The sequence below is a fragment of the Osmerus mordax genome, chromosome 14 (assembly GCF_038355195.1).
Source record: "Osmerus mordax isolate fOsmMor3 chromosome 14, fOsmMor3.pri, whole genome shotgun sequence".
NCBI classification, from domain to species: domain Eukaryota; kingdom Metazoa; phylum Chordata; class Actinopteri; order Osmeriformes; family Osmeridae; genus Osmerus; species Osmerus mordax.
The window spans coordinates 14,372,254-14,394,375 of record NC_090063.1 but is presented as its reverse complement, the minus strand read 5'-3'; the positions used below and the strand labels follow the sequence as shown (position 1 = coordinate 14,394,375).

General features: G+C 42.1%; 1 protein-coding gene across 1 annotated transcript; it reads right to left on the bottom strand.

Moving 5' to 3' along the window:
- Nucleotides 1-15,541: 15,541 nt before the first annotated feature.
- On the bottom strand, nt 15,542-16,333 carry LOC136956445 (hydroxycarboxylic acid receptor 2-like). Its single transcript, XM_067250340.1, has one exon. It carries the CDS (start codon nt 16,331-16,333, stop codon nt 15,542-15,544), a length of 792 nt encoding a protein of 263 aa, XP_067106441.1.
- Nucleotides 16,334-22,122: the final 5,789 nt, after the last annotated feature.

Genomic DNA, 22,122 nt, shown 5'->3' with positions numbered 1-22,122 from the left:
CAAATAAATAAAAATGAAAATAAAATGAAAATGAACCAGCTTCGCTCATAGCAGAGCAGAATACTCTAGCATACTTAAGCAGGGTACAATAGAGTATGGTAGAGTCAATACCATACTCCATATGCATGATGCAAACTTTACTTTAATTTTTTCAACCTATAGAAACCTATCTTTTTCAAAAAAAAAAATATTTCTTTTTTAAATTACATTTTTCTCCACATATATTTTTCTGAACCTGTAGAAAGGTTTTTTCTAAAACATTTGTTTACATTCACACACTTACATAGGTGACCCCTTCACCTTGAGGTGAAGTTTGAAGGGGAAGTACGGTTGGAAGGGGAGGGATAAGGAGGGGAGGGTAAGGTGAGGGGGCTGAGGGGGTCGGAAGGAACCTCTGTTGTGGAGTTCATTGCCAGGCACGTATGGACCTTTTAGCTGCAAGCAAATAGAAGCATGAGATTTGACTCTCAGAAAAAAGGAAACAAGACTAGTGTAATGAAAACATGAACGGCTGGGCCACCGTCATGACAAGGATGAGGTGTCAAAACATCTAATTTTGACAGTTGTTTGATCTTGAATGAAGCAAATATGAGCCGCGTAAGCTAACACATTTGAATTCTTCCTGGTGATTGATGGCAAACTTTTTCTACCATGGCCATTTGTACTGTTGCAAAATAAACAGCTTTAATGAGTGAAGCAAGTACAGGCTAAATTGTTCAATCAATACATTAGTGTGTTGAATGAATTTGCTTTACAGTAATCAAACTTATTTTATTGAGTTGAACATAGTTTTTCAACACACAGTGCCATACACAATAACAAGCTATCACATAGATGAAATAACATCAGCGAGTGATGGATTACCTGTAGTAAAGAATTAAATTGTGAGGATTTTATTACTTGTAGGGTTGATATTCCGGTTAGGATTAGGGTTACAGGTGAGAAAAAAAAAAAGATAAATAATCCTAACTAAATTCCAAAGTACTTTAAAAGCAGTTTATGGAGATGTGGTTGTATTTGTGGTGAACACTCCCAGCTCTGTTGAGTCCACAAACATTAGCATTATATTAGATTGTATAAACATTCAAATTAATGTATTCCTAGATAACAATTTAAATACGTGTAATTTGAGCACAGGATTAGCATCCTGGCTCACACACCCACTCCGACACATCCCTAACCCCTCCCCTCCCCCAGCGCTACCCTGACCAGCACAAAGAGTCCAAAAGAAAACGCCTGTATGCCTGTGGTGAAACCTGACTCAAAGTAAAGACGGAGGAAAACGAAAAAGATACGAATGGCAGACAAACTAAACAAAATTTCAATCACCGTCAAGTTGAGGATGAATAACTCTCAGACAATGGTCCCGCCCACTCCCCAGGTGATCAGCCATTGGTGGGAAGACTCAGGATGAGGTTGATGGAGTGGGCTGAGACTTCAAATGTAATTCTGTCGAAGGTGCCACCAGACAGCAAAGTGGTGTCATTGGTGTGGTTATTCATCTCCTGTCAGGGTGTGTTGTGGTCTCCAGCTTCTCTGTAGGTCTACTCTGCTGTGAGACAGTAAAGAGCCTGTTCAAGATTAAATCTCAAAACCAGATTAGGATGAAAGCAGATGAAAATCATATGGAGAGAGTACAAAACACACCTGTTATGGCGACAGATCTCTGGATAATCTGATGGCCAACACCCATCCTAGCCCAGCCCTCAATCAATCTATTGCTCACACACACACACATACAGACACACACACACACACACACAGAATATTTAGAAAGTGATCTGAAATGCAAATTTGTATGTGTCAGGAACAACCATTAGAGTGACTGACAATGAAAGCAATCACGATGAAGAATCGTGCACCAACTCACCCTGCTCCCCTGACCCTCATCACTTATAAAATAAACATTTAGAAATCTTACACCTTGAACAAACACACCATCAAAAGGCCAAGCTCATAGAGGGATGGGTCTGTGATTCTTCTAGAAGCTCTACCTCTAGGTCCTCCCACCTTAGAAGGACAGGTGTACGGCTGCATGCAAATCTCTGCACCCTGCGCTTTTACACCTGGACACCATGACGTCATTAGTTTCCACTGAACCCAGGAGTCTGTTGCTTTAGTTTCCACTGTGAACTTTGGGAATCACAAACGATGCAAAGCTTTACATTTTAGGAGCTCCTTTTGCAAAGGCTGGTGGTTGGTTCGGATTCAAATTCAAAGCTCAAGTGACACAGAAACTTTGAGTGAACTATGTTCAACTCCTTTCCCCCTCTGTCTGTCTGAATACAATGTGACACACAAGACATTCAATTCTGCATTTAACAAGCATTTATTATTATCAGTTTACCTGAGATCAACTTCATTAATGAACACAATTACAATATACTTTTTTAAACTCCCAGAGCTGACCAAGTGTCCTCTGATACACCTATAGCTGTAACCTACACCACAACGTACACTGTAACCTCCATTAACACACGACTAAACTGGAAAACAACCTCAACAGCTAATTTACAATGATTGTAAAAAGGTTATGTAACATGACTAGGATGTTCCTCAGATGCCTCTGATACAGGGCAGTCTTCCAGTCTTGTGGAGGTAGAGGAGGGGCTGGACGAAACCTGTCACCACGGTGATAGAGAAACACAGACTTCTGGCTCTGAAAAATACACCTTTCCATTTTCCATGAAAAGCAATGATTACAGCTATCCATGGAAAGTAGGTTAACATCATAGTCACCAGGATGAATAGGATTATCTTGAAGGCCCTCATCTTAACATCACTGCCCCTTTTCCTCTCTCCCTCCCCTGGCACAGAACGTTTCAGAGCCCTGAGGACTGACAGACAGCTGAACAGGTTTAAGCTCACCAAGAAAATGTATTGAGTCAAGTAAATGTTAAAGAATATCTGAGGCTCAGTCATGAAAAAGGCTAAACCATGCACAGTTTGGACCATCCAGACCAGGGCACTGCAGGCCAGTCTGTACCTCAGGGGTTTGTACCTGAGGAAGATCACAGGGTGGACCACCGCCAGGTGGCGTTCTAGACAGATACAGGTCTGGAATATGGGCCGGCCTGTGTTTAGTAAAATCGTAGAAACCAAGACAATCTTTTGAAGGTGTATCTTTCTTAGCTGTTCTTCCAGAAACAACAATAATGAAAACAAGCAGTAGATGATCTCGTTCACGGCCAAACTGAAGGAAAGGATCTCTGAGGCCTTGATCCCCCCGACTCTGCTCGCAATCAACCACAGGACGTAGCCATTGGTGGGGAGACCCAGGATGAGGTTGAGGGAGGTGGAGGCTTTGGTTAAAACTGTTTCCGTAGCAACAAAAGTGTCATTGGTCTCGTTCATCTTTCAATTTGAAGTTTGGGAGGTCTCACTTGCACTGTTATATACATAGAGAGTACAGAGAGGGAGAGACATGAACATAGACACACTTCTTCACAACGGTAGATTTCTAAACCCACCATAACGAGCCACTTGTAACACATGATTTAAAACGGTTATGAACACTTCACACAGCTGACACAATATTTTGTGTTCATACACTGAAACACAATTCTGTACACATTTACACAACATACTCACATATCTACCTCAGCAGTCCTTCTATGTGTCTCGTCAGAAACTTCTAACATGTCATGTTCCCCTCCAACCAGCCTTGACGTCTATGTCACTCCTCCCTTTCCCCTCTGTCACTCCACTCCTTGTTCATGCCTCTACCATGCCAGCCCTCTATCCTTGTGCTGCATCATACCATGTCTAGGCTCTCTGTTCAGACTCCACACATCACATGGCATGCAAATAGTCCATACATCCTCAACACGCAAAAACAAATTACTCCTATTTAGGCAAAAAAGTATACTTTGATTATCCAAGTAGTTTTACTCATATAAATATTAATATTCTTGAGTGAAAGGCCAATCATGTAAAGAAAAATATGCTCTATAAATAGACACTTTATCCACCTTTTCTATCAAATCCTCATCAATCCCTGATGATGAATTTATGTAAGTTTTGACATATTTTGGGAGATCTCTCTTAGAGTTTTCTAAAACAGACCACTTCCCCAGCCCCCTGGAGATGGAGAAGGAGCTGAAGAAATGGAGGGAGTGAAGTCTGACTACTTGACTCCATTCATGATCAGTCACATGATGTAGCCATTGAGGGGAAAACCAAGGATGAGGGTAAGAGAGGGTGCCGTTTTGATGATGAAAAGTGCTTCATCATGATTGCCTCAGAGGACTATCTTAGAAGATGGTAGAGTTTATCTGTGGCAAATAAGTATTTCATAGGTTCCGTGAGGAGCAACAGAAGATTCAAGTTTTAGAACTGGAAAAACTAAAAAACAATTTAACTGGTGGAAAATTATAAGCTTAGCAGGGCTATTTACTTTGATATTATTGGTTAGGCTAGGCTAGGCTATAACAAATGTGGCTAGGCTAGGCTAGTTTGGTTAGGTAAGGCTTTGCTAGACTATGCTAACACCACAGCTCTGTAGATAAATAAAACAAGACATGGACAATTTGTTGAAGGTATCATGATTGTTTTATAGAGTTCTTAAAAACCACCAAATCAAATTATACAACAGTATTTCAGAATATCTACATTGTTACTTCTACAAGAATAGGATAAGAATTACCCCTACAGCACACACAGACCACCATGTTTTGATTGTTTTGAAGTAAACGAATGAATGAAACATCAAACTATCACAGATGCAATTACATGAACAAATATTTTGTCTATTTTAATAAAACTGGATACAGGAAAAAATGAGACATGCCTTGACACACAAAGCATCCTAAATTGACCTTTAAATTCTGTATAAAGGAAAAGACAGAAGATGACCACAAAAAAGGCCAACAGCCAAGGCTGGTCAAAAGCAAACCATTAGACACATCATGTTGTTTGAAAACAAACTTTTCAAAGATCATGAATTATTACTAGGATCTCCACGCCTGTTCATGGAAAGCTACTTTCTGCACGTTTTAGCTCCAATCTCAGTTGTGAATGATCTGATTCAACACATTAGCCAGCTATCTATTAGAACTGGGGGTGCTAGTAGAACAGGGTTTAAGTGAATACCCACAGGACTCTCCAGGAACAGTTTTAGAAACTGCATCAGACCAAGTTCTGGGTGTACGTCGGTACTAATGAGCCATGTTGTTGAGACAGGGCAGTTTCCCAACCTTGTGGAGGTAGAGGAGGGGATGGACAAAACCACACACTAAAATGATAGAAGTAGAGACATAAAGGCCACAAAGGAACTGTTCATATGTCACGCAATCCAGAAGACTTATGGCCACAATTAATGGAAGGTATGTCAATAACATGGTTATCAAGATGAGTAAGATTATCTTAAAGGCCCTCCTCTTAATATCACTGCCCCTCTCTCCCTCCCCTGGCCCGGGACGTTTCAGAGCCCTGAGGACTGAGAGACAGCAGAACAGATGCACCAGCAACATGACTAGGTACAAGACCAAAAAGACCCGAAGCAAAGACATTGAACTGATTACAAAAGCATAGCAAGCACTTATTACAATGACTAGCATCCACACCAGGCTACAGAAGGCCAGCCTGTACCTCAGGGGTTTGTACCTGAGGAAGACCACAGGGTGGACCACCGCCAGGTAGCGCTCCAGGCAGATGCAGGCCTGGAACAGTGGACGGGCCACATAAAAAACACAGACGAAAAACCAAAACATTTGAACTACTGGGACAATGTCCTGATTTGGAAAAATCAGATAGAGCATATCACTTACAGTGGACATAATATCAGACAGAGACAAGTTGAGGGCGAAGAACTCTGAGGCGATGGTGCCACCTGCTCCACTGTTGATCAGCCACAGGACGTAGCAATTGGTGGGGATACCCAGGAAGAGGTTGATGATGCTGGAAATCTTGAGAGCTGACAAGCCAATTGAAGTATCTTTGAAAAGATCCAGGATGGAGTGTGTATAGTCATGTCCTGTGGTATTCATCTGGTCTCTAAGAAGAGCTGGTTGGTTATACCCAATAGCAAGTAAGGTCTCCACTGATTCTGTGAGAAGTAATAGAAGACTTGATGTGACTTTGACGTGATGTGTCAAAGATGTGTTTTTTTGTTCCCTCGTAATGAGATGATCAGTTTTTCCAGACAATTTATTGAGCTGACCAGTTTAGCAGACAAATCAAATGAACAGGTAAAATCATGCGATATAAAAACAAACTTTCATGTATTTTCTTGTAATACCCTGCCCTTTGGAAAACAGAACCATCTCAAACCTTGTAGCTCAGGAATGTCTCTGGTGAAGTTTATTTATTCTCCTCTAGTGTCGACTCGTCTTGTTATTGCCACTCCCTTTTATACACCTGCCCCATCCTAGGCTCCTACCCTCGCCTGCACACCTGGGTAACTACAATCTAACTCAAATGATCTTAACAGGAGTTATTGCCTCAGATGCAAAAGAGGTTGATTCAAAATGACAGGCCATCTGCCAGTGATCCGCAACACAGAGGAACCAGCAATGTTAACGCTTTGCTTTAATATCTCATTGACTGTTTACACCAGTGCTAGTGTTTATCAATTCACTGTGATTTCAATCAAATACAACAATCTAACAGGCACTTGTGTATTAGAATGAAAATTGAACTCTACTTGTCTGTAGCAATCATATTAACCTCACCTTGAAAGGCAGTAATACTTCCCCTTGCAATTGAAGTTTAATGTTTAAACAAATACAAATTGTGGCTTAACCTAAGGTAGACTAAGCTAGATTTAGAGGATCTGAGCAGCCCTGGGAGGCCAGAGACCTGGGTTAGGCTAGGCATTGTTAGGCTAACCTAGGTCAAGCAGGGCTAGTTTATATTAGGATGGGTTGACTGTTTATATTTTTGACAATTAGAATGCAAGGCAAAAACAATCTGATGGACCATTAGTTCTCATGTTATTGACATGAAGAATGAACCATAAACCATTTTAACCATACAACAATTTTAAAGATGATCAAACATGTCCATAGGATTACATCTGAAAAGGGAAATTATTACTTTGGGTTACTTATCACCTGGTGTACTCTACAAGCAGTCCCATTTATATTATGAATAACAATTCATATATACACACAACGAACAAACAGTTAGATAGTTGCTTAAAGGTTCCATATACGTTCCCCAGAATATCAGGATGATTCAGCATATTAGCAAAACTATGTTAAGAAACACCCCTTTTCTGTGTCTACAGTACCTAAAGTACAATCATTAACCATTATACAAAGTGTCCATCCTTGTGGTAGGATTCCTTTATCCTAGAATACCAGGTTGAGACAGGGACATTTTCCTACCCTGTAAAGGTAGAGGAGGGGTAGGATGCAACCACACACTGTAGTAATAGAGACACATATGTTGAAGGCAAAGAAGAAACAGCCCACACACAAAACATCCATAACAAGTAAATTAATAATAAATGGAAGGTACGTCACCAACATGGTTATCAGGATGAGTAAGATTATCTTAAAGGCCCTCCTCTTAATATCACTGCCCCTCTCTCCCTCCCCTGGCCCGGGACGTTTCAGAGCCCTGAGGACTGAGAGACAGCAGAACAGATGCACCAGCAACATGACTAGGTACAAGACCAAAAAGACCTGAAGCAAAGACAGTGAACTGTCTACAAAAGCACGGCAAGCACATAATACAATGACTAGCATCCACACCAGGCCACAGCAGGCCAGCCTGTACCTCAGTGGTTTGTACCTGAGGAAGACCACAGGGTGGACCACCGCCAGGTAGCGCTCCAGACAGATAAAGGTCTGGAAGAGGGGCCGGCCCATGATTAAAAATCCTGACAAAAAGTGCACAATGCTTATAAAAACTAAACGTTCTTGTTTTATCCATATTATCCATGCCACACTACATACACAGGTCAAGAGCTCATTCACGGTCAGGTTGAGAGTAAAGAACTCGGATGCCAAGGTTCCGCCTGCTCCTCTGAAGATCAACCACAAAACATAGACATTTGTGGGACATCCCACGATGAGGTTGATGCTGTTTGAAACCAAGGCAACTGTTAAAGATGTAGCATAGTTACACCCACACATGGTGGAGTTGGTGGACATGTGTTCTTCTGTGGTATTCATCTGATCTTTGAGAGGAGCTGGTCTGATATGTAACCCCACAATTCTGTGGCAAATTCCAACCAGGTCAGTCAGAAATATGAGTAGATTCTGCAATTAAAACAGATAAACTAGTAAGTAATATTTCAAAGTTGATGGATATTTCAAGAACGTCTGTTCCCTTCCTCCAAGGAAATTCCCAGAAATAAGGCTTTGAATGAATCCGATAGTTTACTAAGTTTAACAGCTTCAGACCTTGTAGCGCAGGAAACGCTCCGATGAAGTTGTCACTTCTCTTCCAAGAACAATAGGGAAGTGAGGCTGTTCATCGCATCCCTAACCACTGCTGGACCTGCCTGCTCTGATACCACCCCACTCTACACCTGTAAGATCTGCTACACCTGCCACCCCTCCCCAACATGCCCTAGCATGGACTGCATTCACACACCTATGCAAAGGAGGACATATAGCTTAGGATGAGTTCAACAACTCTGGTGAGCGTTGGTACATGTTACTGAATGGAGCATACTAGCTACTTTTTGTAATAGTATTACATATTTACATATAATCACATGTTCATAACACCTTTTTACTTTGTGTCAAAAATACACTCCATGTGTGCTTTGCCAAACTTATTTATGGCAAGTCTGGGATTAATACATAATGTTTAATATTACAATCAAGTTTCCAGCAAACTTGACATTAGTTGTTCTTCCTCTGTTCTCTTCTCTACTGCCCACAGTTTTGCAAAGTACCCCAGGCTCCCCAGACAAGTCAAACAAACACCATTACAGCAAAATATCAGATTAAATAACTGATTCGGTCTAAAACTAGAAACATCTTCACACTAGCAAACAATTTGAGGCACAGAAAATTATTGATAGTCTTTCAGTTTTCACAATATATTTGTTCACTTTACCTAGGTTTTCTGTTCTTATAAAAGACTGCTAATGATGTGATGATGTGACAAACTTAAATGGAAAGTCAGGCTGACCAAAGTGAGTCTTTGCCCCATGTCCTATCTAGACTTGTCTGAGGAAATCTAGCTTTAGTTTTCCAGCCCTGCGGAGGTGGAGGAATGGCAGGACCAACCCCATAACCACATTAAAAAAGAAAAAGAGGCAGTTGAAAATACAGAATGTTTTCAAAGACATGTTCATAAACAACAATGTTGAGACTGCATCTGGTAAGTAGGCAAAAGCCATGGCAACCTCGATGATCAGAACAGTGGTGAAAGCTTTTCTTGATCAGGTTCATTCCTTCTTTCTCTCCCTCCCCTCCTACCCTCTGCTTCCCATCCCCAGGGCCGGGTCGGAAGAGAGCCCACAGGACGGAAAAACAGAAGAAGGAGTTAATGGAGAAAACAAAGAACTGATAGAGGCTGAAGACATGTGTCAAAATATGCGAACGCAGGTAGGAAAAGATAAAACATAGCAAAATGTTAATCAACCACACCGGAGCCAAAATGGCCACCCGGTAGCGCAGAGGCCGAAACTTGAGGAAGACCACAGGGTGGACCACTGCCAGGTAGCACTCCAGGCAGATGCAGGTCTGGAAGAAGGACACTGCCTTGCTACATGAGGCTCTGGGCGGCAGCCAGGAAATACTCTGAGAATTGTCCGAAACGAAGGAAACCGACAAGAGCCACAGGAGACATGAAGCTGTAGAGGAGGTCATTGACAGCCAAGCTAAACTCAAACATATCCATCTTGTCTGTTAGGAAACTGATAGAAAACGACATAAGCCACAGGACCCAGACATTGGCTGGAGCACCAACCAGGAAGTTGAACATATATGCCACTGAGTAAGCAGGCACTGAGAAATTAATGCAGGGGTTGCATGTGATTACAGTTTGGTTGATTGACAAATGGGAGGTGGAGTTTCCATAAACCATGTTTGTGCTCTCTGGAAAAGAAAAGAAATCAAGAAAAACAATACTTTACCATAATTTTCTTTTTTTTTGTATCTACACTGTGTATAATTAATATTCACCAAAACACACAATCTAACAATTTTGCACAATCATGTAAGATTGACTTGATGTAATCAAAGTTGCATTTTCTTTTAAATCCTAGAAATGTTAGATGTTGGAGTTCCTCAGGTCTCTTACCTGCTGTGCTGACGTTGTGTGTCCTTGCTAGAGTGTCTAGTCTTTGCTATTTGAGCTTGTCATCATGCAAAATATCATCTTAATAATGACCAAATAGCCCCACCCCAGAGCTCACATGATATTGTGTCTGTGTTGGAAAGGAATTTAATCTGTGTGTATGTAAATGTGGTACTCCACAGTAAAGTTTTATTGAAATGTCTGAGCTTCCATTGTGGTGGAGAATGTGAAGGTAATTTAGAAATAATGATAGTTGCCTACTAATGTTGGATTATAATGTTTTTATTATCTGTTGTGTTAAAAATAATCCATATTTTATTTTTCAACCTTTCAAAACTGTTTTTGAAACAGTTTTTTTTTCACACAAAATGAGGGGAAAGGAGAGAGAAGGAGAGAGGAGAACAGAGAAGCCTAAAAGAGTACAGTAAAGCAAAGGAAAGTACAAAAGAGTACAGTAGAGTTTAGTAGAGTATTCATCAAGTACTCATCATTGATGCAAACCTAAACCTAGGCGAGCGAGGAAGATTGTGGCCGACTCCTCCCACCCTGGACACTCCCTGTTTCAGTCACTCCCCTCCGGCAGAAGGCTGCGGTCTATCAGGACCAATACCTCACGCCACAAAAACAGTTTCTTCCCTTCCGCTGTTGGCCTCTTCAACAAGGCCAAGGGACCACACTGACTCAAATGACTTATTGCTTAAAACACACTGCTTTTGCACTGCACCACAACATGGTATCTTGTACATTTGTATTTTTTGTAATATTTACGGCAACTTATATTTATCCCACTTAGTACTGCTAGTTTATGTACCCTTAGTATAGTTAGTCCACATATTTAAATTTTAGGTATATGTTTATTGTATGCACCTTCCTGCCAAAGCAAATTCCTTGTCTGTGCAAACTTTCATGGCGAATAAATCCCTTTCTATTTTATAAAATACATAGATTTTTTTTTCAACCTTTCGAAAATATTTTTCAAAACAGTTCTTTGAAAATATTTTTTCAACCTTTCGTAACCTTTTTTTTTTACACCAAAAATACCTAAGACAAAAACCACAGAGTCTGTGCAGATTTTTTGTTTCCATAAGGACTTTATTCCATTGTTCAAAGTTTAACAAAAAGTTTACAAAAGTCCTTTCAGACATGGAAGTTTTCCAACCCTATGGAGATAGAGAAGGGGATGAACAAACCCAGTCACCACAAGGAAAGCAAAATTCACTTTAGTAGCTAAATAGAAATGTGAGTCGGGCATTGTTGCCCTGAAAGATGTAATCATTATGAAAGGCAGTTGAGGGATCACAGTGCACAGTAGGATGATCAGAAAGATCTTAAAGGCCCTTGTCTTTATGGCCTTGCCCCCCTCCCTACCTCTCTCACCCTCCCCTGGCCCGGGATGTTTCAGAGCCCTGAGGACTGAGAAACAGCAGAATAGCATCACGCCAAAGGTCACCATGATCAAAGCACTACTAGCATACAATAATTGATCAAAAAATGGGCCGATGCTGGAGATGCTGCAATAACCCAGAACCATCATCCAGACCAGGCCACAGCAGGCCAGCCTGTACCTCAGGGGTTTGTACTTGAGGAAGACCACAGGGTGGACCACCGCCATGTAGCGCTCCAGACAGATGCAGGTGTGGAACAAGGGGCGTCCAAAACTAAAGAACCCAAAGGAGAAGTAAGACACCACTCTAAGGGTCTCAGTTTGGAGGTACAGATAGACGATGGAGATAACGTTAAACAGACCGAACAAGATCTCGTTCACTGCCAGATTGAGTGCAAAAAACTCAGTGGCCATGTTCATGCCTAGTCCATTTATGATCAGCCACAGGACGTATCCATTGGTGGGGAGACCCAGGATGATGATGATGACATAAGAATAGACCAATACAAGGTTTGAAGGAAGGATTTGGTCGAGAGCCGGGGTCTCAGTATTATTGATTCCAGATATGTTCATGCTTCCTATTCAATAGAATGGTGTTGTCGAGAAGGATTGTCAGAGTCTGGTGAGAGAGAGGCAAAGTTAGATAAGTATGTAGCAGGACACGTTTTTTACATTAGATTACTGGAAAACACCTAAACCATAAATAAAACTGTAGGTAAGTACACGAACAAAGTTTGTGTCCGTGCTCTTAGTCACATTGTCAGACGTTTATAGTTTAACAGCAATCAAAGTAATAAAGGATCACTAACATGACAGCAATCTATTAACAATCTTACATTTTTAAAAGTAAAACATCAAAAACACGATCGAAAAATGTGATAGAAACGCAAGTTTTGTTCAGTAATCTGGAACGCCACCAACCTGGGCTGTCTGAGTGTAGCTTTCTCCTCAAACTGTGTTTGAGTCGATTGTGGATCTGTGTTTACTAGTATCTACACTTTACATAATCAAATTAGTGTGTGTGTGTGTGTGTGTGGTGTGTGTTTGTGTGTGTGTGCAAATAATAAATCTGATATCTCAAGATCTGTATCAACAAAATCCTGTCCTGTAATTGGTGTATAATGACATTCATTACAAACATCAACATATCTTACCACTAAAGGGCTGCTTTAAGGATTTTTTTTTACAGGATGCAGACGGTTACAGGCGCAAACAGTGCCAAGAATTTGGAAACATGCTATCATCATCTATCATAGTAATCAGAATGTCGCCGGTTCGATTCCCCGGCCGTGCAAAATGACGTTGTGTCCTTGGGCAAGGAACTTCACCCTACTTGCCTCGGGGGAATGTCCCTGAACTTACTGTAAGTCGCTCTGGATAAGAGCGTCTGCTAAATGACTACATGCATGTAAATCATCATTCCTGTGGCTAAGTGTAACAACCCCAAAGTCTTGAATGACTTTCGACCTGTAGCTCTTACCTCATTGGTGATGAAAACCTTCAAGAAGTTGGTTAAGCAGGTGGAGAAACAGTTAGATCCACAGCTATTTGCATATAGGGCTAGCAGAGGTGACGAGGATGCAAAACTTGCATTGTTAAATTCTCTCTATCACATTAAGCAGACACTCTTATCCAGAGCGACATACAGTAAGTACAGGGACCCAAGGCAAGTAGAGTGAAGAGCCTTGCCGAAGGACACAACGTCATTTTGCACGGCTGGAAACCGAACCGGCAACCTTCTGAGTAACAGCCCAATTCCCTAACCGCTCAGCCATCTCATTCCTCAACATTCCTCCAGGCTCTTTTTAACTTGAATTCTACCGTAATTGGCTGGATACCAGATTTTCTGTCAGATAGGTCGCAGTGTGTAAGGGTTAATGGTGCCTTATCCTCAAAAGTATTTAATTCCACAGGCTATCCTCAGGGCTGTGTCCTTTCACCATTGCTTTTTATTTGATATACTAATGACTGTAGGAGTTAGTATGAGAATAGGCAATGTGTGAAGTTTGCAGATGATACAGTCATAGTGAGCCTTTTGAACAACGAGGAGGAGGGGCATGGTCCTGTAGTTGATGATTTAATTGCTTGGTGTGACTTTTTTTCAATGTTCCCAAGACCAAGGACATGATTTTTGATTTCCGTAAGTCACAGCACAATGTTTCGCAAACTGTTATTCATAACAAGACTGTTGACACTGTAGCTGAATATAAATATTTAGGAACCATCATTGACACAAATTATCTTTTGAGAGCAATGCAGAGGCTGTCTGTAAAAAGTCTCAACAGAGACCTTTCTTTTTGAGGAAGATGAAATCATTCAGGGTGTGCACGACTTTGATGACTTTGTTTTATCAGTGTTTTATTGAATCTGTCTTGACATTTTGCATTGTGGTGTGGTACAGGGGTCTTCCAATGATCAGCAAAGTGTAAGTTTACAAAGCTAGTAAATGTAGCATCTAAGGTGGTTGGGGTACAGCTAGCCCAGCTACAAGACATATATGATAAACGGGTTATGGATAAGGCTAAACTAATTTTAAACTGCCCTGATCACCCACTCTTTGGGGAGTTTAATCTGCTCCCTTCAGGTCGCTGCTTTAGGCTACCGAGGTTAAGAACTGGTCGTGCCAGAGATTCCTTTATTCCTGTGGCTATTAAGAACATGAATTCACTTGGCTGACATCTACATTTTTCTTTTTTCCGATATAGTAGGTGAGTATGTATTTATTTTTCCTGTCAATGGCCATTTTGATGGATTCCTGTTGTAGGCTAGTGTCCCAATTGGACCCTGTCATTGGGTTTGGGGGAAGGTGTGTTTCCATTGTGTGTCCTGTGTTGTGTGATGTTGCTGGCATTTGGCGGTGCTGTTCTGTGTCTGTGTATGTGTTTCTGACCCCTGCTGCACACTAATTTCCCTTTTAAGGATAAATAAAGCTGAAAGTTGAAGTTGACAAAACAAATAGAAAAAACCTCAGCTTCTACAAACACTTTGTAGAACTTTCAGAGAACTTTGCTGCCTTTTCCTGTTTCTGAGACAATCTGTCCAAAGCTCTACCATCCTGCATCCATTCAGTCTGCTGCCCTGAGAGCTATCTCACCCTCATCACTTATAAAATAGAAATGTATAAATCAGACACGCCATCAAAAGACGAACGTAGAGTTTCTTCTAGAAGCTCTACCTCTAGGTACTCCTACCTTAGAGGGACAGGTGTACGGCTGCATGCAAATCTCTGCAGACTTGGCTGCACCCTGCGCTTTTACACCTGGACACCATGACGTCATTAGTTTACATTGAACCCAGGAGTCTGTTGGTTTAGTTTCCACTGTGAACTTTGGGAATCACAAACGATGCAAATCTTTACATTTTAGGCGCTTCGTTCGCAAAGGCTGGTGGCAGGGAGTCAGGTGGCTGAGCGGTGAGGGAGTCAGACTAGTAATCCGAAGGTTGCCAGTTCGATTCCCGGTCATGCCAACTGACGTTGTGTCCTTGGGCAAGGCACTTCACCCTACTTGCCTCGGGGGAATGTCCCTGTACTTACTGTAAGTCGCTCTGGATAAGAGCGTCTGCTAAATGACTAAATGTAAATGGTTGGTTCAGATTCAAAGCCCAAGTGACACAGAATGGGTTAGGGTAAGGGTTAGGGACCAAATAAATGACAATTTTGAGTGAACTATATTCAACTCATCTACCCCTCTGTCTGTCTGAATACAATGCAACACACAAGACATCACATTGTACATTTAACAATTATTTATTATACTCAGTTTATCTGTGATCAACTTCACCAATGAACACAATTACATTGCAAACAGCTGAACATGGGTCTACTTTACAATGGATTCTTCACCTCCTGTTGCCATCCACCCCATTAACACACAATTAAGCTTGTCTAAATTCAACCTCAGTAGCTAATTCACAATGATAATGAAAGGTTGGGTAACATAACTAGGATGTTCCTCAGAAACCTCTGATACAGGGCAGTCTTCCAGTCCCGTGGAGGTAGATGAGGGGCTGGACGAAACCTGTCATCACGTTGACAGAGAAACACAGACTTCTGGCTCTGAAGAAGTCACCTTTCCAGTTTCCCTGAAAAGCAATGAATACAGCTATCCATGGAAAGTAGGCTAACATCATAGTCACCAGGATGAGTAGGATTATCTTGAAGGCCCTCATCTTAACATCCCTGCCCCCTTTCCTCTCTCCATCCCCTGGCTTAGAACGTTTCAGAGCCCATAGGACTGAGAAACAGCAGAATAGGTTTAAGCTCACCAAGAAAATATATTGGGTCAAGTAAATGTTAAACAATATCTGATGCTCAATGAAAAAAAAGGCTAAACCATACACAGTTTGGACCATGCAGACCAGGGCACTGCAGGGTATCCTGTACCTCAGGGGTTTGTACCTGAGGAAGACCAAAGGGTGGACCACCGCCAGGTAGCGTTCTAGGCAGATGCATGTCTGGAACAAGGGCCGGCCCATGCCGATTAAAACAGATAAAACCGAGAAAATATTTAGAAGGTTTCTTAGCTGTTCTTCCAGAAACAACAATAATGAAAACAAACAGAAGAGGATCTCGTTCACGGCCAAACTGAAGGAAAAGATCTCTGAGGCCTTGATCCCCCCGACTCTGCTCGCAATCAACCACAGGACGTAGCCATTGGTGGGGAGACCCAGGATGAGGTTGAGGGAGGTGGAGGCTTTGGTTAAAACTGTTACCGTAGCAACAAAAGTGTCATTGGTGGAGTTCATCTTTCCATCTGAAGTTTGGAAGGTCTGTTATATACATAGAGAGAGAGAGACATGAACATAGACACACTTCTTCATATGAACACATATTAACCCCATATAATGAGCATTTTTGTACATAATTTTACACATGTAAACTCTCACACCCCTTAACACACAATATAATTAGACATCACTGTACTGTATATACATTAAAATACAAATATGAACAGCTAAACATATGATATTTGTTACAAAATGTGATGTAACATACAAATACACACAGCTTACTCAAAAAATGTTACAGCCATACACTGAAACACAACTCAAACAGCGTTCACATTTACACAACAATCTCACACATCTACACACCTCAGCAGTCCTTCTATGTGTTTCGTCAGAAACTTCTAACTTGTCATGTTCCCCTCCAACCAGCCTTGACGTCTATGTCACTCCACTCCTCCCTTTAATCTCTGTCATTCCACTCCTTGTTCATGCCTCTACCATGCCAGCCCTCTATCCGTGTGCTGCAGCATACCATGTGTGGGCTCCCTGTTCAGACTCCAACCACCACATGGCATGCAAATAGTCCAAACAGGCACAAACAAATGACTAAGATGGAGGCGTGATATCATACTTAGATTTACCAAGTAGCTTTATTTATTTATTTATTTATTTTGCTCTTAAGTGAGAAATGACAGTACAAGCAAAATATAAACTTTATTGATCCAGTTGTCTTCTCCTTCAATTCAACAAATCCACTACAATCTCTTGTTATGAATTTATGTAAGTTTAGAAACATTTGGCAGTTCTACAATGGGGGACATATCTCTCTAATAGAGTTCTCTAATTCAGGCCAGTCTCCCAGAACTGTGGCGGTTGAGGAGTGACTGAAGCAGTATCCAGACCCAGGCACTGCAGCCCACCCTGTACTTCTGTGGTTTGCCCCTTTGCAGCAGAGGACAGAGAGCATCAGAATGGAGCATGTGCAACAGACCACTGAATGAAGGAATGTGTATTGAATGACAATTACCTGCTCAACAGGATCTTGTGCTTTAGAATGGGAATTGAACTCTATTTGACTTTAGCAGTCATGTTAACTTCTTAATTCTATTTAGCAATCTTAACCATTGCACATTTTTTCATGTTGAAACAATTACACAGTGTGGCTTAAACTAGGATACTGGCTGAGAAATATTGATAGGTCAGACTAGGCAAGGCTGTAAACTTGACTATGTTTTCCTTTTTTGGTAAGAAACTTCAGAAAGACACAATCTGCTGGAGCATTCATTGGAATTTTATTAAGATAGGAATGAACCATAGATGAACCATTACAATTATCCAACATACTCATTGGATTGAGAGGAAGTTTGAATTGGCTTAAGGGGAAGTACTACAGGTAAATAGTCCCAAAATATGAAGAATACAAATGTACAAGATAAATAAATATACACAAAAACAGTTTTTAATTGTGACCATAAAGGCCTTTGGTCCCTTCACCCATTCATTATGAAATTCATTTAAATGAACTTAAGTTATTGGTTATTAAACAACTGATTTACATTTACTACAAGTATTGGTGTTTGTTAAAGTATCGGATACAATGTAAAGGGAAAGTCAGTCATATTATTTTGTTGTATCCTAACAAGTCAGAATATTAGGAAATCACAGTATACGAGTAGATAAAACCAAACATTTATCTAGAACTACTGTGAGAACCAACCCAACTCTTAAGTGCCTTAACCATTTGGCCAAGTGGACATCCTTGTATTCTAGTTTGTTTTGGGCATACTATGATACTTTTGTACTAAGGAGCCATGTTGAGACAGGGGAGTTTCCCAGTCCTGTGGAGGTAAAGGAGGGGTTGGACAAACCCACCCAATGTAGAAAAAGACAAAGATAGGTGGATGGCAAAATAGAACCGTTCCCAACTCAAAACATTCATGAGACATACAGTCACAATAAATGGAAGGTATATCACCAGCATGGTTACAAGGATGAGTAAGATTATCTTAAAGGCCCTCCTCTTAATATCACTGCCCTTCTCCCTCTCTCTCTCCCCTAGCCCAGAACGTTTCAGAGCCCTGAGGACTGAGAGGCAACAGAACAGCTGCACTGACACCAGAAGTAGGTCCTGCCCTAAGTTTAAGAAATAAAATGTTTCTTTAGAAGGCTTAGATATAGAAAAAGAAGACATCACAAGAACCACCATCCAGACCAGGCCACAGCAGGCCAGCCTGTATCTCAGGGGTTTGTACTTGAGGAAGACCACAGGGTGGACCACCGCCAGGTAGCACTCCAGACAGGTGCAGCACTGGAACATGGGACTAGCCACATATACAATGGGAAATAAAAAAGCGACTATGTGATAAATAACTGCACTTTCAACACATACCGCTAATATTTGGACCATACTAGATACACAGGTCAAGATCTGAGATACAACCATGTTCAGGGTGAAGATCTCAGAGGCCATGGTCCCATCCGCTCTATTTGCAATCACCCACAGGACGTAGCAATTGGTGGGGAGACCCAGGATGAGGTTGATGACACTGGCAGTCATGAAAACTGAAATGGTTTGAGAATAATCCATAAAGGCATCCATGGTGGAGTTGGTGGAGACGTGTCCTGATGTGGTGTTCATCTGGTCTCAGGGAAGAGCTGGTCTGATGTTTGATCCAACAATTTGGCCCAACAAAAGCTGGTTCTGTGAGGAGTTATTGATTATTAGATTCAGGCAGTAGAATGTAAACTAATTTTGCAAAATATTTTTTTTTCAGATATACGTACACTAAATTGCAATAGTAGGTGAACACCGCTCGGTATATGGTTTTGTCAAGTTTGGTGAGGAAAACTTCTAGTTTGTTGTTGAACTTGTAGTTCCCCGGTTATCAGATTCTCAGATGATCAATTTACTAAACTGATCAGTTTACCCTGCTTAGGTTTCTGCCCCCGCGACCCGTCCCCCGGAAAAGCGGCAGATGATGGATGGATGATCAGTTTATCAGTAAGCAGCAAAATACTAGAAAAAGTTACAGAAAATACAGTCTACACTACACTTTTCTCTTCAAAAGCAAACAATACTAAATATGAGAAAACTTTCATTGTATGTATTGAAATAGCTGGTTTTGTGGAAAACAGAATGGCTGCAAACCTCTGGTAAAGTCTTGTCTGGTTTTGTCTCTTCTCTTCTTTTCTCTTTTAATGTCCTCTCCTCTCTTGGTGCAACAGTAATGTTGGCTTGCCTCTCTCTCTTACATTATTTAGCTGCCTCTCTTCTCTGCCCCGGACCTCTCATGCACACCTGTGTGCTCAACGAATTACTTCAAGTTACCTAAGCTTGAGTTGGATGTAAAAGAGGTGGTTCAGACTGACAGGTCATCTAGACTGATGAATGAGCGAAGCTAGTTCAGGCATGGCACTCGGGCAGCGCGCATCATCCGCTCATTACCACACCTGCAGAGCTGCCAACTCTCACGGTTTCACCGTGTGACACACGCATTTCAACCATTTCTCACGCTCTCACGCCACACATTGTATATCTCACGCTGAAAAGGCAACGCCAAACAAGTAGCCAAGCTAACGTTGTAAACAGTAACGGACGAGGCGCAGAATAACGGAGTGAAGCATCATTGACGCGCAAACAGCCGTGTAAACTCGCCTGGGGGGGGAGTGAAGCTTACTCTCACGCCAAGGTTTTTGGAAAAGTTGGCAGCTCTGCACCTGTGTTAGCCATGCACAGGACAGCCATGAAGTAGTGGGAGTCAGATGGCTGAGCGGTTAGGGTATCGGGCTAGTAATCAGAAGGTTGCCGGTTCGATTCAGGCCGTGCCAAATGACGTTGTGTCCTTGGGCAAGGCCCTTCACCCTACTTGCCTCTGGGGAATGTCCCTGTACTTACTGTAAGTTGCTCTGGACTCTGACAAAGACAAATTGAGGGCAAAGAACTCGGTCGTCATGGAAGCCGGCGTCGAGTAGGCGATGACCAAGATGTTGGTCGGGACGGAGAGTAGGAAGTTAGCCGCCTGGACTGCTGTGTAAAGCCAGTAGAAGTCCCCAATCCGAAAGACAGGTTGCTATGGGGAGAGTGAGGAGTTCCCTGGAAAGGCTTCTTCTGTGGTGGAGGTCATAGCACCTGATCTTTCAGATACAACTGAGAGAGTGAGAGTGTGAGGGAGAAAAGTAGGTAGGAGAGAATAAAAAGTGTCAAAGAAAGTGAGTGAGAGTAAGAAATAGAGGGAGAGAGAACGAATGCGCGAAAGAAAAAGGAGAATGCGAGTTTGGGGATGACTGACACATAACTGCAGTACCATTCGTTATACATGTTGACAATATGTTAAAATAAAATTCAAATTAGTAATACTTATGTATTAACTTAATGGTGTATGCATTAGGAAAGGTAAAGGAAACCAACCGTCAAATTTAGGATGAGTTGCTGCGTCTGTCTCTTGGTGTAGCGATAGTGAACAAATCCTATACACACCCTGCAATAAGATACACTACTGTGTGTGATTGGGTCTTATGTGCATAAAAGCATGTTTGTGTGTGTGTCTGTTAGCCTCGTAATGAACATTCAAATCAAGCATGCGTTGTTGGTACAGCATCAGAGACGTCCTTGTCAGGTGTGCAACGCAAGCAGTGCCGGTCCTTCCTACAGGGGACATAGGCAGCCGCCTAGGGGACATGAAGAGGGGGGCGGCAATTTCCGAGTGCATACAATTTAAAAACAAGTTTTTTCAATTGCGTTTCAAACGCACTACCAGCAGAGGGCGCCAAACGCGGCCCGTCATATGTCCGTGTTGTGGTTGGCGCCCCGGGGGGGGGGGGGGGGGGAGGGGGTGGATCCAAACGCACTCACCGAAATAGCTTACATTTCTCACTAGCCATCTATATAATATCAAAGACTAAGGTATATGCTTACATAACTGAAAAAGACACACGCAGGGACACGTCTGCACTACTTGACGTGAAGAGAAAACATGAGAGAAAACATGAGAGAAAACATGAGAGAAAACATGAGAGAAAACATGAGAGAAAACATGAGAGAAAACACGAGGGAAAACATGAGAGAAAACACGAGGGAAAACATGAGAGAAAACACGAGGGAAAACATGAGAGAAAACACGAGGGAAAACATGAGGGACAACACGAGGGAGACTGGATCATGGGCCACACTGCAAAAACTGTGCTTCTCAGTGTGATAATCAAACTCTCTGCAGGGGCCAACAATATGAGTTTGTGATTAGAAAGACCTTGGATGTTGGGTACAGACCAGAGAACCAGTAATGGTTAAGGACGTGCTAATGTGTTTTGGTAATGACTGCATAGTCAGCAAGCCACTTGGGATTCCCCTCCACCGCCTTCCCCTTTCTTGTCCTCCTTCCACCCCCCCCCCCCCCTCCACCCCCCTCCTACTTCTACAGACCCAGCTCTGTGACAGCTGCACTGTCCCACACCTCCTAAAAAAACACCATCTAACACACAGGCACACTCATACAGTAATGTATAGACACACAAACACACACACAGTATATCCACACATACACACACCCTGCTCAGAGTTGTATGCCGCCTCCTCCGGCACCCCTGGTGACCTCACACTTCATGTTTACCTCTCAATCAGCAGTCTGTTGAAAGGGGACACCTAGCCTGCCAATGTGAGTTACTGCTGTGGGGCCCCTGGCTGTTCCCCTCAGACTGGGATCCCACTCATACCTCCAGCACCAGGCTTGGCCCTGGAACATCTAAGGTGCTGGTCAAGGACCAGGCTTCTTATGGGCTACACTGCTGTCATTGATTGATATGGGCAGTAC

What these genes read in the sequence shown, in the direction of transcription:
- LOC136956445 (XM_067250340.1), bottom strand. Translation starts at nt 16,333, where the DNA reads ATGAACTCCACCAATGACACTTTTGTTGCTACGGTAACAGTTTTAACC.